This window comes from Periplaneta americana, chromosome 3, assembly GCF_040183065.1.
Source record: "Periplaneta americana isolate PAMFEO1 chromosome 3, P.americana_PAMFEO1_priV1, whole genome shotgun sequence".
Classification (NCBI taxonomy): Eukaryota; Metazoa; Arthropoda; class Insecta; order Blattodea; family Blattidae; genus Periplaneta; species Periplaneta americana.
Window position 1 is genome coordinate 206,148,793 of NC_091119.1, and position 16,203 is coordinate 206,164,995.

At 34.3% G+C, this 16,203-nt stretch overlaps 1 protein-coding gene across 2 annotated transcripts in view; it reads left to right on the plus strand.

Moving 5' to 3' along the window:
- Window positions 1–4,675, plus strand: part of LOC138696970 (uncharacterized) — a 34,394-nt gene extending 29,719 nt beyond the window's left edge. Inside the window, exons 8-9 of one of the 2 annotated variants that reach the window (XM_069822511.1) lie at window positions 1,200–1,227; window positions 2,483–4,673. In XM_069822511.1, the coding sequence (XP_069678612.1) occupies window positions 1,200–1,227; window positions 2,483–2,544 (90 nt within the window). In that variant the 3' untranslated portion in view covers window positions 2,545–4,673. Of the gene's footprint in view, window positions 1–1,199; window positions 1,228–2,482 lie in introns of both variants that reach the window. The other variant, XM_069822512.1, reaches the window with a different exon arrangement.
- Window positions 4,676–16,203: the final 11,528 nt, after the last annotated feature.

Below are 16,203 nucleotides of genomic sequence, written 5' to 3' on the forward strand. Positions count from 1 at the left end.
TTAAAACAATATAGAATGTGCTTAGCCATGCTAAGTAGATCTCTTGTGTGGTATCTCAGATATATTGCGTTGTCAATGAAATCATTATAATACTAAAAATTCCACATTTGATAATATTAGATTTTAATTTGTATAGTTTTAGTATTATAATGATTTCATTGACAACGCAATATATCTGAGATACCACACAAGGGATCTACTTAGCATGGCTAAGCATATTCATATTGTTTTAAAATCAATTCGTTTTTAATTTTGACAGGACAATTTAATGTTGATTGATAACATAGTCACCATGTCATATTTTATTCTAGTCAAGGTAGTTTTATATGTAAGTTTATATTGTAATTGATTTTAGATGATACTTATATTTGTACCTGAAGATGCCCCATTAGAGGCGAAAACGTTTGTATCAAAGTAAGATGTAACACATCAATATATTTTCTCATATGTTTTTATTTCATATGTAATGTAATGCTTAAGCCATATTGACTGAATAATAATTAATCATATTTTGACATTTGTTATATTCTATATGTAAGGTAGGCCTACACACTCACCCTAAGATACAGAAATTTAACATCTATCCATGCGTTCAGTTCTCCAAGAAAGAGGCACAGAAATTTCCAAGATACTTGTGCCGCAATATTTCTGCGCTTGGAGTAATGGCTAATTTACCATTTGTTTAGAGCACTGCGTTAAATAAATAAATATTCAAGGCTGCAGAAATGTAAGTGCAGTGAATTTAAATAACCTTATACAATATACAGACAACGGATAATCATTACTTCAGAATATAGGGCCTAATTATAACAACAACTTTGAGGTGTTAAAATGAAAACTAAGTGATGAACTACCTGAGTTGACAAGTTTCTACATCGTGTCGTCATCTCCAGGACAGATCCAACTGTCCAGATGGCTCACACGAAGTCAAAACTAGTAAACTAAGGTAATTTACCGCTTAGTTTTCATTTTAACACTTGAATATTGTAATTATAACTAAGATCTTAAGTGATCCAAAGTGTGAAATGGGTGTTATTCTGATGGCTAATCATTATTTCTGTAAATAACGATAAAAGGTAATACATATAAATGCATAGAATTATTTACATAGTACTTTTTAGAAATAATAGAGCACCATGGTATACATTCATGTTGAAATAAAGCAGACAAATCTTATCCACTTATCTCTCTATTTTCAGAAATGCCCTGACAAGTATATGAACAAATGTAAGTAAGATAAAATAAGAAACAAGATAGTATTTGTAGGTTATTCTTCACTACAAAGATTTAAAGGAAAGGACACACATTAAACTAGGAAACAGAATTCAGAACGATGGCATAATAAAACGGGAATTGCGTGCTAAAGAAAGCGTTCATGACGGCAGGTCTAAAAATCGATTGCAAACGCTAATAGCCCCTAAATTATATTTTATGCTCTAGGAATAGTCATAAAGGAGACAATGCTACATCGACGGCAAGAATTAAAAGAGGAAATAACTCAAAATTTAAAATGATGAGGAAACTGAAATTTAAAGCTTCATGCTGCAATGGAAATTTAAAGGATTTTTTAGATTACTCCAAATCCAGTTAATGATCTTTTATATTTCGGAATATGTATGATAAGTCTTTATTGTGTTAAATTTTAACGTACCTTGTTAACATGTTTCGACCTATTTTGGATCATCTTCAGAACTGGTCGTTGTTGGTGTTGGCGGCTCTTGTTTCCTGTGTGGGTGCGTTCGTAGTGTTGAGTCAAAGAGTGTATGTGTTTTGAAATTGAGTTGTGTGTTGAGAATATCGTTGGGGTGTGTTTTCGTGTGTCTGTATATTTCATATTGTTCTAGTGTGTTGAGTTTCTGGCTTTTTGGTTGGATGTGCAGTATTTCCATGTCTGTGTTGATGTCTCTGTAAGTGTGGTTGGAATTTGTGATATGTTCTGCATATGTGGAGGTGTTTTGTAATAATTTTGTTATGGCTGTGATGTGTTCTTTGTAACGTGTTTGAAACGATCTGCCTGTCTGTCCTATGTAGAAGTTGTTGCAGGTGTTACATTTGAGTTTGTATACGCCTGCGTGGTTGTATTTGTTTGTTTGTGTTATTTGTGTGTTGAGATGTTTTTGTAGAGTGTTATTTGTTCTGTATGCGATGTTGTAATTTAATTTCTTGAATGAGGTTGGAATTTTATGTGTGTTATTGTTTTCGTATATTAGTATGATGTATTTTTTGTGTTCTTGTGTTTTTTTCTAGTCTTCTGTTTTTTGTGGTTTTGTTTTGTCTTACGTATTATGTTGTCCATTATGTTAGGGTTGTATCCGTTTTCTTGTGCCGTGTATTTGATTGTGTTTATTTCTTCGTTGTAACCCTGTTGGTGTTATTGAACAGGCTACAGAGCGACTATCACGATATCTTCATTTTAGTATTGATTATTATTAAACATCAACTTCAAATTGAAAAATAACTTCTCCCTGTTTCTATTTTTCAGCTGAGGAATGTATGAAATTCAGGGAATACATTCTGCAGAAAATTAAAAATCGACAACAGTAAAGTAATCGGCACTAATATCTACCTGGTTCCTTGCGTTCATATGATACTGAAAAACTATTATAGCCTATGGGTGAAGGTACATTGCCTAGTCACAGCAGAATTTTGTGTCAATTGTATTTCGAAATCATTGTCTGTCACTGATGAACATGTAAACTTAAACACATTAACTATAATATGTAAGGCAATAAATTTGAATCCATAATAAAACATGAATTGTTATTCTTAGATAAGAAAAAAGTCTTGGATAGTAGAAGAGGAAGTTTTTTGCCTTGCTACTAATGGCTCCTCTAGACGTATTGACATCATAGCGTATTCCCAGACTACCAAGAAAGGATATATAATTGATCCTACCATAAGGATTGAAACGGGGAGTAGCCAGCCGGAGGATGTCAATCAAGAAAAGATCAACATTTATCTGCCAACAGTTGATTACTTCAAAGCAAAATACCAGCTTGAAGACATTGAGGTGATTGGTCTTCTTAGTGGAACTCGTGGTGTGATTAAGTTCTTTGAAAGATTCAGGAAGACTTCTCAACTACCACAGACACTTACTGCTGACATCATAACTTCAGTTTTGAAACGCTCTTGCCAAATTCTGAGTCATCATATTCACTCTGTTTAATTTTTTTTATTATCTTTATAATTCATTTATGTTTATTTTAATTTTCTTTCTACAAAATTTATGTAAACATTTAATATTGTAAAATTCATGTAGGAGAGTATACTGAGTCCTTCTGGGCTACCTCCAATGGGAGGCAGTTATTATCTTATTATCTTATCTTACATTTTGAAGTGATTCAATTAGTAAAATTATTAAGGAAAGTAAAACATAGTGTCATATATTATAAAACAGTTTTTTGTTCTTATGATTGTTGTTATCAAACTTCTAATTTCGGTTACAAAACAAAACTATTGAATCCATTCTCAAAGTAATTTCCCTCCCTAATTTCATTCTCCGTTAGTTTTGTCATACATGTTCTCAATAAAAGATATATAATGTGCATAAAACCTTATCAATACAACCGTGTTGAGATTTATATGTCGTGATTCGTTTTATCCCTGGAATCCCAAGCTATTGGTGTATTTTATATAAAACTCTTGTAACAAAACTGAAGCTTTCCCTCTGTAATTGATTAATATTGCTATTTTGAATATTCCTGATAACGAAGTATTTGGTTACTTGTCGAGATAAGCGGGAGATTAGTGTCTATCTATAATAGAAATATAGGGGATCAGAATGAAAGTTATCGAAAGATAACCTAAATAAAAACACACCTCCTGTTGTCCTCAATTTTTCCTCTCAGAATCATAAGTTTTTTAATTTGAATATTTGGTGAGCCATAACACAATATTAACTCAACTAGCCAGAAAATTGATGCATTCTTGTCATGTCTGTCGAAACTGTTTAGCTGAGCTTTCCAAGATTCAGTCTGTCGTGCACGGAGAGACACTGGATCTTTATCGGTGAGCAGGCCTACAGTGGATTGACGACAAAGTCAATGACTCGGCGACGGCAGCATCAGTTTCTCGCCGAGTGCACGGTCTCCCGCTTCGCAGCGAATCTTTAACACATCCCGTGCTGAATTCTTTCACAAGTTACCTCTCCTCGGTGCCGCCTTATAAAGCCATACCTGATATCCTACACAATATTACTCATGGTTTTTTTTTCGTTATGCGGCCGTTCGTGGACTCACACGGAAGCCATAATTCCCTCCGCCACACTGAAAATATTCGTATCTGCATTTTGCGGTCTTGAAATGGCAGCAAATTAACGTATTATTGTGATCATGTTATGGTTTCCCTTGGTGTACACCAGATGTCTCCCGTCATGATCCCATCTCGACATACGTCCGTCAGATGTCACCGAAAATTCTTCGTGCACGGATTTATGTTTATTTTTATTTTTACTGTGTACATTTTTCTTTTTTTTTTTATTGAATTATCGGCTTCTGTTTTTATGTGATTCGTATTTGATTCTAACAAATTAATATGTATTTCACTATGTTTATTTTTATTTTATGAGGTAAATTTTATGTAACTACCTCTTTTGATCTCATTATGTACCTAAATTGTATCAGTATGTAATTACTTAATTCCGATCAAGTTTTATGTTCAACTGTGTAAGCAAGTTTTAATCCTGGCTGAGTGTGAGAGAAGGCCTTACGGCCTTAACTCTGCCAGGTTAAATAAAGCCATTATTATTATAATTATTACTATTATTATAATTATTACTATTATTATTATTATTATTTATTTATTTATTTTACACTCAAAATAGGTGGTGTGTAGTGGAATGTTCGTCCTTCGCTATACCAAAATGAAACTGAAATGAAATTACGAAAACATTCGAGTGAAATGAAGAGAGTTTGTTGACGGAAACGGAAAATCCCCGAGAAAAGTGAGAGACATTAAACCTACGCCCAAAAACTTTGGGCTACCAGCGGCATCACCTCGATGTTGAGAGTTACGCTGCTTCATCGAGAAGGTATGTTGGCCTCACTGTTGCCAACATATCGCTCTACAATCTCGCTAACTTTTAAACAAAAAGTAGTTAAAACTCTCCAAAGTTTGGTAAAAAAAAATCCATAGAAATGTCGCTAAAAATTAATAATAAATATAACTGAATAAAAATACGAGAAATATACATATGCGGAGAAAAATATAATTTCCTCGTGTCACCCTCTTCTGCGGAGTCTGGTTGTATTGTTGACGGCTGTGATGTTGAGGTGGAACAGCTGATTGTGAATACACTGCACTTGATCCAATCATTGACACTAGGCTTTCTGGCAAATTGTAAGTGTGGAAATTTTCACTCAAGCGTTTGTTTTTTGTGAAATTTAACACGTTTTAAATCTTATATATTAAAATATATTAAAATCAGCAAAAACTACAGCCTCATTTGCTTCACAAAAACTGTAGGCACAAAATTCCAAAACTCAACTGCCTCCGGACGGTTCGGAGTGGAAAATCTCCGCGTTGCGGGAAAGAACCAATAATTGAGGCTGGTTCACAATAAACCGGGAACGAGAAGCAGAGGACGTGAATATGAAAATTTTTGATACACAATAAGTCAAGAACGTAGATGACTATGCTTATCGATATGTATGTCAATAACGATATGTAAAGTCGATATTACGCATTCTGATGTTATTTGTGTATAATTGACCAATGGCGTTCTCTCATGAGTACAAGGCAGCCAACATAAACACAGGTTAACCAACTTCGAAATTTCAACTGAAACATTTCATCAGGTACGGTACTATAAATATGTCCATGCATCTTTATTATCACAACCTATTTTAAGTCTTCCATGACGTAAAATATTTAGAGAAGAAACATTTGCAATAGAACAAAAATGAACACAACAGTAAATATTGAATTGAAGCGTGAATATGTAGTGTGTAATACAACCAATACAGTAATAAAATATAATTCGCTTACGATCGGTGTTCGAAGATGCAGCTATTGAAAGACACGTCATCATCTTTATACGAGACGCGCCGCTTATCGTAAACGTGAGGATTTTCCTCAGCACTCGATATTAGAATCTCATCAAATGAAACTTGCTCCATGAGGCACAGCACAGAACTAAATAATGCATAGGTTATGTCACGGTCTTCTTGCTACAAAATATACGACGACAAAATAGCTTTTAGATGGCAATAGAATGAATCTAGTGGGCTGTGATCGAAAACGTGAACGCCAAAGTTGAAACTTGGGCAACTCTCCGTTCCCGATCCCGGACTCCGGCAAGCTTTTCGTTAATTGTGAATGCTCACATTTAAATTTAAATGTACACATTTTAACAATTTTACCGTTTTCGTTTTCGTTCCGATTCTCGTTTCCGGTTTATTGTGAACCAGCCTTTAGCTGTAGCTCGCAATTCGTCACGTGTCAATCAAAGTTGCCGCCGTTTATGGGTGTTGGAACAGTAGCATTGAGAGAGAGAGACCTGACCCGTGAGCATCTTTCGCCCCTGATCACTGATCACAAATACATGAATCATTAGACGACTCAGTCATGCACCCATGCCTCTTCTAAAACTAAGTGCACGATTTCAGTTGAATTTTTTTTACCGTAAAAGGAAGGAAAAAAGTGGAAGAATATAAAATTCAGCAGAAAAGTCGCTAATCGTATTTTACAAAATTTGCCGCCGAGAATGATTCAAAATTCTCTAGATTTAGCGACTTATCGCTAAATATGGCAACACTGGTTGGCCTTCTATGAAAACAGTTGAAGGATTAACTACACACTGTCGCTGAACAGAGGTAACGACACTGCATTCTCAACCGTGCCGTTACGACGATAAGCAAATGGAACAAAATGTACAATATGACCAACATATGGGCATGACGTTTGTCTGTGACGTCGCTATCAGGAGAAATTTTTCTCTCTTTCTCTCTACATTCTTACTTCATTCAAAAACCACTTATTCCTTTAATTTCACCAACGATAGACAATTTTTCTAATCTTTTCTTTCTTTCCCTTTATTTATTTTAATTTTCCTTAAGGGGAAACTCCACTCAAACCATGAAAATTTTTCAAAAAAGGTTGATTGGCCATTTCACTTCTTTAGAATGTATATTTTCATATCCCAAATAAATTTAGTTCAATTTTGATTACACATATGTTAATTTTTTTAATTATGACTGTAAGGGGCGTGGTATTTAAAGAGCTTTTAAAAGAATTTTTTTCATCAAAGAATTCTTTTTTCAATAAATTTCTCATTAAAAATCTAGTATCTTTTTCTTCTAAAGTTGGCTCCCTGAAGTTACTAGATGAATGTAGCTGAGGAGAATTTTAATAGGTATGTGTTACATAAATATTCATTTTACTTTCAAATACACTTTTTCGTAAGTTTACTTTTTTAATATTCAACATCAACTTTTTTATGCCAAATATTACTCAATCTGGATGAAATTTTTACTGCAAGTATTTATGAGATAGCTGCATGTTTCCATGCATTTATTTTATAAGAAGCGCTGCTGGTATATTTTATTAACATTTTGTTCATGAATTATGAATTCAACTTTTCAAGAAAATTTGTTCAAAGTGAATGAATCAGATATTTCATAAAATTAATGCATAGAAAAGCTTCTCTATATCTTGTGAATGTAACAAAAAAAGGAACCTTAAAAATTGTGATCTTTTACTGAAAACTTGGGTTTGAAAATATTTCTAAAAAGGAAATAAAAAAAAACAAAAGTAAAAAATATTTAGGAGTTCAAAATGTGGATTTTGGTAGTCCTTTACATAGTTAAACATGCTGTCAAATTTTGGTTGAAAAAGAACGATTTGAAAAAAAGTTGTAATTTTTAGTGTAGTGTGGCCTTAAATTTGTAAGTACGCAACACTAATGTCCAAGGCGGAAACCTTTCGGACCAAGTGATACATACAGCACGCTTCTGTCGCTTGGGCCATCCTGGCATATTACGTTTGTGCGAGATCGTGCGTATTTGCTTGGTTTCCGCACAAAACCAATCCGCGGAAAGTCTAAAATTCCACATTCAGTATTCCCAACCTAACACATATAACAATTTCCCTCTTCTTACCGCTTAAGTGACATATTGATTTTACTGCTTTAGGCTTTTAACATATTATTTTTAGAGACGTTCAATATAGTAATAATTATAAATTGGAAACTTACCACTGCAATTTCACCTAAATTGCACTGTTAATTATTGTTTTTAAAAATTTGAAAAAATTAAGTAAACTCTACAACTCCACTAAAGTTACTGCATTCGTGATGCAAGTAACATTAAGGAAGCCGTGAAAAAATTAACAGCATTCCAGATTCCGATGTTATTACTGCAATATGTTATATAAATAATATTGTTAAAATATTAAAATGAAAAATAAATCATTACAAATCCTTACCGTTTGTTATAAGTTCGCATTTATAGACTGGGGTAAAAAAAAAAAAAAAAAAACAGACGTATATCACGGCCTGCTGGAGTATAGTAAACACAGAAAATATTTTAAAGCAACAATGTTGAAGCTAGATATTTTTGTTTTGCAAATTTGCCGTCATTGAACAGAAACCAAGATGGAGATTTCATTGCAACTAATTAGAAATTACTCTTTCAGGTATATAATAAACGATCTTCGCACAACATAATGTACGATACACGAGCGGTATGTTTTCTTTCAATTCTCGGAAATTAAAAAAGCTCAACTACGTTTCGCTTTTTCAAACTTTTCCTCGAACATGAAAACTTCAACACACCGCTCTTGTAACGCATATTACTAATACTGAAGGCACCGCTACTGTTACCGACAGGGGTAGGTAAAGATTGATGAACAGATGTATTAATCTAAATCAAATGCCCTGGCGGTGATAAAATTCATCAATATTTAGAAATATATTGCCGTTAGCATTATTAACAAAGAACCCTGTGTTTGATTATGTTTTAGTTTCCACCACGCCGGCGTGAATTTGTGCAGATGCTTGCTGGGACAAGGAGTGTTGGTTTAATGGGCATTATAGCGCACGTTGTAACTTGTGTTATAGGTGAACTAGACATATGAATCAAGACACACGTCCGTCGTATTTTTGACATTTTTGATATACGTCTGTCTTTTTTTTAACATCCGGTGTACGCATGCAGCACCTCCTTATTCGTACTGGAGCAGGACAAACGACCGTAGCTGGACGTCCGTAGGCAGGACATACTGACGACGATTTTGCATTGTTGTATTGTGTGCAAACATTACAAAATAATAATTCAGAAAGGACCGGTGTTGTGAGATACGTCCTCAGACAAACACAAAGGCAAAATAAGAAAAATATAGCATGGATAGATGCGGAAAAAAATAAATTAGATAGGAAAATACATTATGTAGGCAAATATCATCATATTTGTTGTTTCTATGGTTACTAGATTCCTTCATTTAGATGTCCGCATCGGACGTTTTCGTTCGAGCGCCAAGTAGTTCATAGCATAATCCGATAGGTAGCGCACATGCATGATGGGTAAAATTGTCACGAGCGATAAATCCTCGAACGCTATAAGCCGAACGTTAGACATTCGTTCTTGTTACAGTGATGAACTGTGTAGTAACATCATAGATGTTTATCATTTCAAAACTTTGCAGTGTTTAACCAATCTCTCCATAATACAACTACAAAACTTGCTTTAAAATGTAATATAAATGTTGTAGGTAAATGTTTCCACCCCTCCCCCCCCCCACACAGGAGTGATTTTGTTTTTGCCACATCTGATAGATGTTATTGGATGTAAATGTAATTATTATAAACGGAGAACACAATCACGATAATGCAAGAACTGTATCAAGTTTTCTAGTAATAATAATAATAATAATAATAATAATAATAATAATAATAATAATAATAATAATCTCTAATAATTAGTAAATCAATCTTTGCGTCTGTAACAGTTGTGCAGCATGATTATTCGTTTTATTAAATTTTCTGTGACGTTATCTCTGTACTAATATTGTTATTAATCTACTGCTATATCAATAATATTTTGTAAAACGTTTCTACATTGTCGCAGTATATAGGCAGAACACTATGTATGGACCCATCATATTATATATGTGGTAAATCAAATATTGAATAAATATTAATTAGCAATAATAACTGTATATCGAAGTTTTTCATACTATTTTATTTATAACTTCATGTTCCTATGTTCCTATTTTGGTACGTTCCATTGACTGTTCCATTAAACGTTTATCATAAACGCAGAAAATAAAGCCTTATTTTTACCGTGTGAGCAAAACATATGTGTATCTTATCTGTCGCCTTCCATACAAGATAAGACATGTCGGTGAGATGACCTTGTACTGTTTCTATTTATTACGAGCTTATCACGACCGATCATATCTCACTCGAGGATGCGACACTCGACCGAGTCCAAGCGAGCGATTTAACTCCAATGCAGCACTCTGTTCATTACCAACTGGAGTTCATCAAACGAAATGTTAAACATTTGGAAAGAAAAAAAAAACAGATCATCCTCTTTGAGTTGAATATATAACATAGGCTATTCACATATTTCTGACTATAGACAAGTGAACCTCCCTTCCCTCTTTTATGGACATTTTTTTTTTTCCTTTGTTAGCACTTGTAATGTAAGATATCAGAAGAAAGCTTCAACTTACACTCGATTCATGATACGGTACGGAAGAGTGCGCACATGTGAGTTAGTATTCAATGTGCGTCAATCCGATCGTTCGTTTCAATATCCGTCATTTCAACGCTCGTGTATCCCGGCCTTCAGTTGGCGAGGGTTAGAGGTAAGTGATATATAAGGTCAAGTGTCACAAGGATATTACACTATAGTCGCGACGCTGTTATTCCCGGCGTGACTCCTCCTCTATGCTTACGTCTTAGGAAGTGAAGGCTCTATAAAGTCTAGATAGGTAGTATCGTTCGCCATTTTTGTTCTTTCGTTGCCGAGCTACCATACGAGGAATCTATTTGCCACACCGTTAAACATTATCATGTCGTAGCTCCTATGATTATAAATCAAACGCACTGTAATTCAGCAAATAATTGAGCGGCAAATAACGTCTTTGTGTGCTTTCTGCGAACGCCAACGAAAGAGCCAAAATGGCGGGCGATTATATTTTAAGTATTTATCCAGCCATAGGAAATGTTTTACATCTTCATCAGCGAATCACAAGACGCACACTTTTAAATGTAGCCGACCTGCAACGTGATTGGCTGCCGGAAATTAGAGCGACGGGACTATAGGTTAGTTGAGGGGACAGGTAAGTGACAGAAGACAGGAGGAATGTGAGAAGTTTAGAGTGGGTTAGTCGGGGAGATACAAAGGGCCGTATTCATAGACATTTTTAGCGCGGGCTTCCGGTGAATGAACAGCGTTTTTCGTATTCATAAACCAGTGTTAGCGATAGGATATGATTTGAATTCTGTACTAGTAACCAGTGGATAGCCGGGGCTAGCTTAGTACGCTCGTAGCGCGTGCTGCGAAATGTCTATGAATAGCACCCTTAGTGACCTATAGAGAACGACATAACTAACGAGTAGTGTAGTTTCAGATTTCTATAGTAGAAGTTTTGTTTTATTAATGACAACAGTTCTGCCTTTCAATAATTATCAGAAAAATGAGAGTCCAGAAAAATAGCATGAACACATCACACCCAGTTATAATAAGTATTTTCAGGACTTGACTGTAAAGACGTTTGAAAATCATCCCAGGCTAAGCCTCACTTTCTGCTGAAATATAGGAATGTTACAAAATAATAATTTTCCTTCGAGGGGTTAGGTTAATCTAACATTTTACATACTGCAAACAAAATTACATCCGGCCGCTGATGTCAAGTTCGGAAAATAGTTCCTGACGATTTACCCGAATCCGTTATTCCGAAATTATAACCGTTCGAAGAGGTGGAAAAATTCAAATATCTTGGAGCAACAGTAACAAATATAAATGATACTCGGGAGGAAATCAAACGCAGAATAAATATGGGAAATGCCTGTTATTATTCGGTTGAGAAGCTTTTATCATCCAGTCTGCTGTCAAAAAATCTGAAAGTTAGAATTTATGAAACAGTTATATTACCGGTTGTTCTGTATGGTTGTGAAACTTGGACTCTCACATTGAGAGAGGAACATAGATTAAGGGTGTTTGAGAATAAGGTTCTTAGGAAAATATTTGGGGCTAAAAGGGATGAAGTTACAGGAGAATGGAGAAAGTTACACAACACAGAACTGCATGCATTGTATTCTTCACCTGACATAATTAGGAACATTAAATCCAGACGCTTGAGATGGGCAGGGCATGTAGCACGTATGGGCGAATCCAGAAATTCATATAAAGTGTTAGTTGGGAGACCGGCGGGAAAAAGACCTTTGGGGAGGCCGAGACGTAGATGGGAAGATAATATTAAAATGGATTTGAGGGAGGTGGGATATGACGGTAGAGACTGGATTAATCTTGCTCAGGATAGGGACCAATGGCGGGCTTATGTGAGGACGGCAATGAACCTCCGGGTTCCTTAAAAGCCAGTAAGTAAGTTACTTAAAATTTACACTTTACATAACGGAATTTTTCCGGTAACCATTAACAATAATTTCGTACATTAAGTAACGCTTAAAATACTTTATACATATTTGGAAGTAAAAGCTTTGAACGTTATACTATTAAATATTTTTTGCTGAGTTTTATATTATAATTTGAAGAAGTGTGATCCCAAAACACGTTCAGTCCATTTCTGTGAAAGGCCTGAGCTGGTTTTTGTATTCATCGGTCTAGGAACTGAGCGATTTTTCAAGTGACATGCACAATAACACAAACTTTTAGACAAGGATTGGGGTTGTTTTAAGAAAACAAGCTTAAAATGTAGGCTAATGCTAGAAGTCTCAAACATAATCATGTGAAATTGTACTATAAATCATAAAAACGGCCAAATGGACTGAGTGAGTTTTGGGATCGCTCTTCAATCACTACATCAATTTTCGATCTCTACAGCCAATGATGTCGTTTCTTATATTTCCGGGGTAAAAGAAAATCCAAATTTCAGTCACATTAATTTCTTACACACATTTTAATTGCATGAGACATGCATTAGCTGATAATTTCGGCTCCATTCAACAAATATTTGACATTAGTGCACGTTTCTGATTTTTACTCAGGTAGTTACGTAACATGCCTCAAATTGTCGGTGTTCGGGAAGTGGGACCGGGTAATGTGCCAATAAATTGAATACATTTACATTGCATTAAATTTAAATTAAACACATTGTTTAGAAACGAATTATCTCCCAACATACACGTTACAAACAAGTGATATAGTGAAGATATTTTGCTCGTCGAGCCTCACTCAACATTCACGATGAAGGACCTTCTTGTGGTCGCTGTCCTTCTCGGAGTGATCGGGTTCTCAGGTGAATACCAAATATGAAGGGAAAGTCACCCATATTGTTATTTCTTTGTTTATTTATTTAATTATTTATTTACTTATTTAGGCCTATTTATTTATTTAATTATTTATTTACTTATTTAGGCCTATTTATTTATTTATTTATCAATTTATTCACTTATTTATTTATTTATTTATTCTTTTATTCACTTATTCACTATTTTATTTATTTATTTATTTATTTATTTATTCACTTATTCACTTATCTACCTATCTACCTATCTACCTATCTACCTATCTACGAGTATCTATCTACCTATCTACGAGTATCTATCTACCTATCTACGAGTATCTATCTACCTATCTACGAGTATCTATCTACCTATCTACGAGTATCTATCTACCTATCTACGAGTATCTATCTATCTACCTACCTACCTACCTACCTACCTACCTACCTATCTACCTACCTATCTATCTATCTATCTATCTATCTATCTATCTATCTATCAGACAAAGCCCAATTACAATGTTCACGACTAACAAACTAATTTATAAAACATAAACAAGGAAAAGGAAACATACTCTTATTAAAAACTGAAACAAAATAGAAATAAGAGAAAGATAAATAGAGAAATTGAAATAAGGTGTAAAAGTAGCTTCAAATTAACTAACAACAATATTCTGTAAAATATGATAACAAATAATTCTGTATCTAGAGAAATTCATATTGAAAATATCAACATTCGGATGAGGATGTAATTTACTGTATAACTGTAACATTTGGAAAACTGGGGAATTTTTGTGGGATTCAGTATTTGTCCTTGGTATGTAAAACAAATTTCGAAATCTCGTTTTAAGCTTAGGTGCATATAATGTTATATAATAAAATAAACCAACACAGTCCAACTTATTGCTAATAATTTTATAAAGAAAGTTTAAAGATTGACAAGTTCGTCTAATTTGCAAACTAGTAAACTAGTTATCATTGTGCGAAGCGAGGTCATAGAGTTGTGATGTTGCAAATACCGATTTTGATCGAGATATTTTGACGCAAATTAAGCCTTTTTCTCATTCGATATAGGGAGTCAAATTCACTCAGAGTGTGTCAAGATATTGGAGGAGACTAGAATTTCCTACGCTAAGGGAACTAATGCGGATAATCATATAGGTAAACAAAATTGCAGTACAGGGAGAGATGGTGAATCGGAGGTTCTGTCGCATGGAAACTCGTATTCATTTGTCATTGATTTGCTGCTCAGGACGTTAAGGACTTTGGGTACAGTCACGGCGGTTTAGTTTCCATGGAATTAATCCATTCTTTTTCGAATTAGGTAACGACTAAATTAATGGATTACACAAAATCTGTTTTCCTGTTTAGTATTAGTATTTATTTATTTAACGGTAGAGATAAGGCCTTCAGGCCTTCTCTGCCCCTCTACCAGGAGCTTCTAACTATAATATGAAGAATAAAATTACAATTAGTATAAAATTTACAATTACAATTACAATAAAAATCAAAGTACAAAAAGATTACCTGACTAATTAAAAGCTAGATAATTTATCATAGAAAAACAAAGAATATTTTATATTTACTGAATTACAAATTAAATCTAGAATAACAAAATTGTATAGTGATGAAATTACCGGTTATTGAAATATTTTGTGATAGATTAAGAGAACTATTTACAAGAAATCAATTACTGACCAAGTGAGTAGTAAGTTTGCGTTTGAATTCAATTTTATTTCGACAGTCCCTGATGCTAGCAGGTTGCGAATTCCAGAGTCTTGGCAGGGCTATTGTGAAAGAAGATGAGTATGAGGAGGTGCGATGGGATGGTATTGTTAGTATTGTTTCATGGCGAGAGCGTGTGTTCAGATTATGGTGGGAAGAAAGGTAAGTGAAGCGAGACGACAGGTACGAAGGAATAGAAGAGTTCAAGATTTCGAAGAGAAAGAGAAGTGAATGTAAATTTCTTTTCTTATCTAGTTTAAGCCAACCTATTGCTTCCAGGGATGGGGTAATATGATCATATTTACGAACATTGCTTACAAAACGTACACACAAATTATGAGCACGTTGAAGTTTCGTTTTGTTGTCGCTGGAGAGGTCAGTCAGTAAAATGTCCGCATAGTCAAAATAGGGAAATACAAGTGTCTGCACAAGGGACTTTTTTAAGCAAGAGGGAAAATGAACATTTATCCTTTTTAGCACATGGATAATAGAATATACTTTTCTGCAGGTTTCTGTTTGTTTAGGGAACCGAACGCATTTTTTTCGTCTAGGACATTTTGCTATATATAGCGCAACTATTCTCATCGAAGTTCAGGGCAATACTTCTACAGAAACTATGTTTTTTTTTTTTTTTTTTTAAGTGAGTCAAGTTATTGCCCTTTCCCCTTCTCCCTTAGAAAATCTGTACTCATTTTGAATGATTTTAGCTGACTGTGTATATTTCAGAATATGCCATTATATGGCCAAACTTGCAAATAGCTACCAAAATTCACATCTGTCCAAATTACACTGCGGTCCAAGTTACACGGACTTCCTCGACATCAATTTCAAATCTGTATAGGCAATAATGCCATTTCTTGTATTTCCTGGGCAAAAGAAAATCCCATTTGTATACAATTAATGTTTTATGTAACATGCTTCTACATTGACGCTGCTTGCCAGCTGGAACAGATATGGAATTTACTTACATTACATTAAATTCAATTTAGACACAAAATTGATAAATTAATTATTGCGCAATATACGTATTTACACACAATTGATATAACAAATATATTTTGAAAGCCCAAC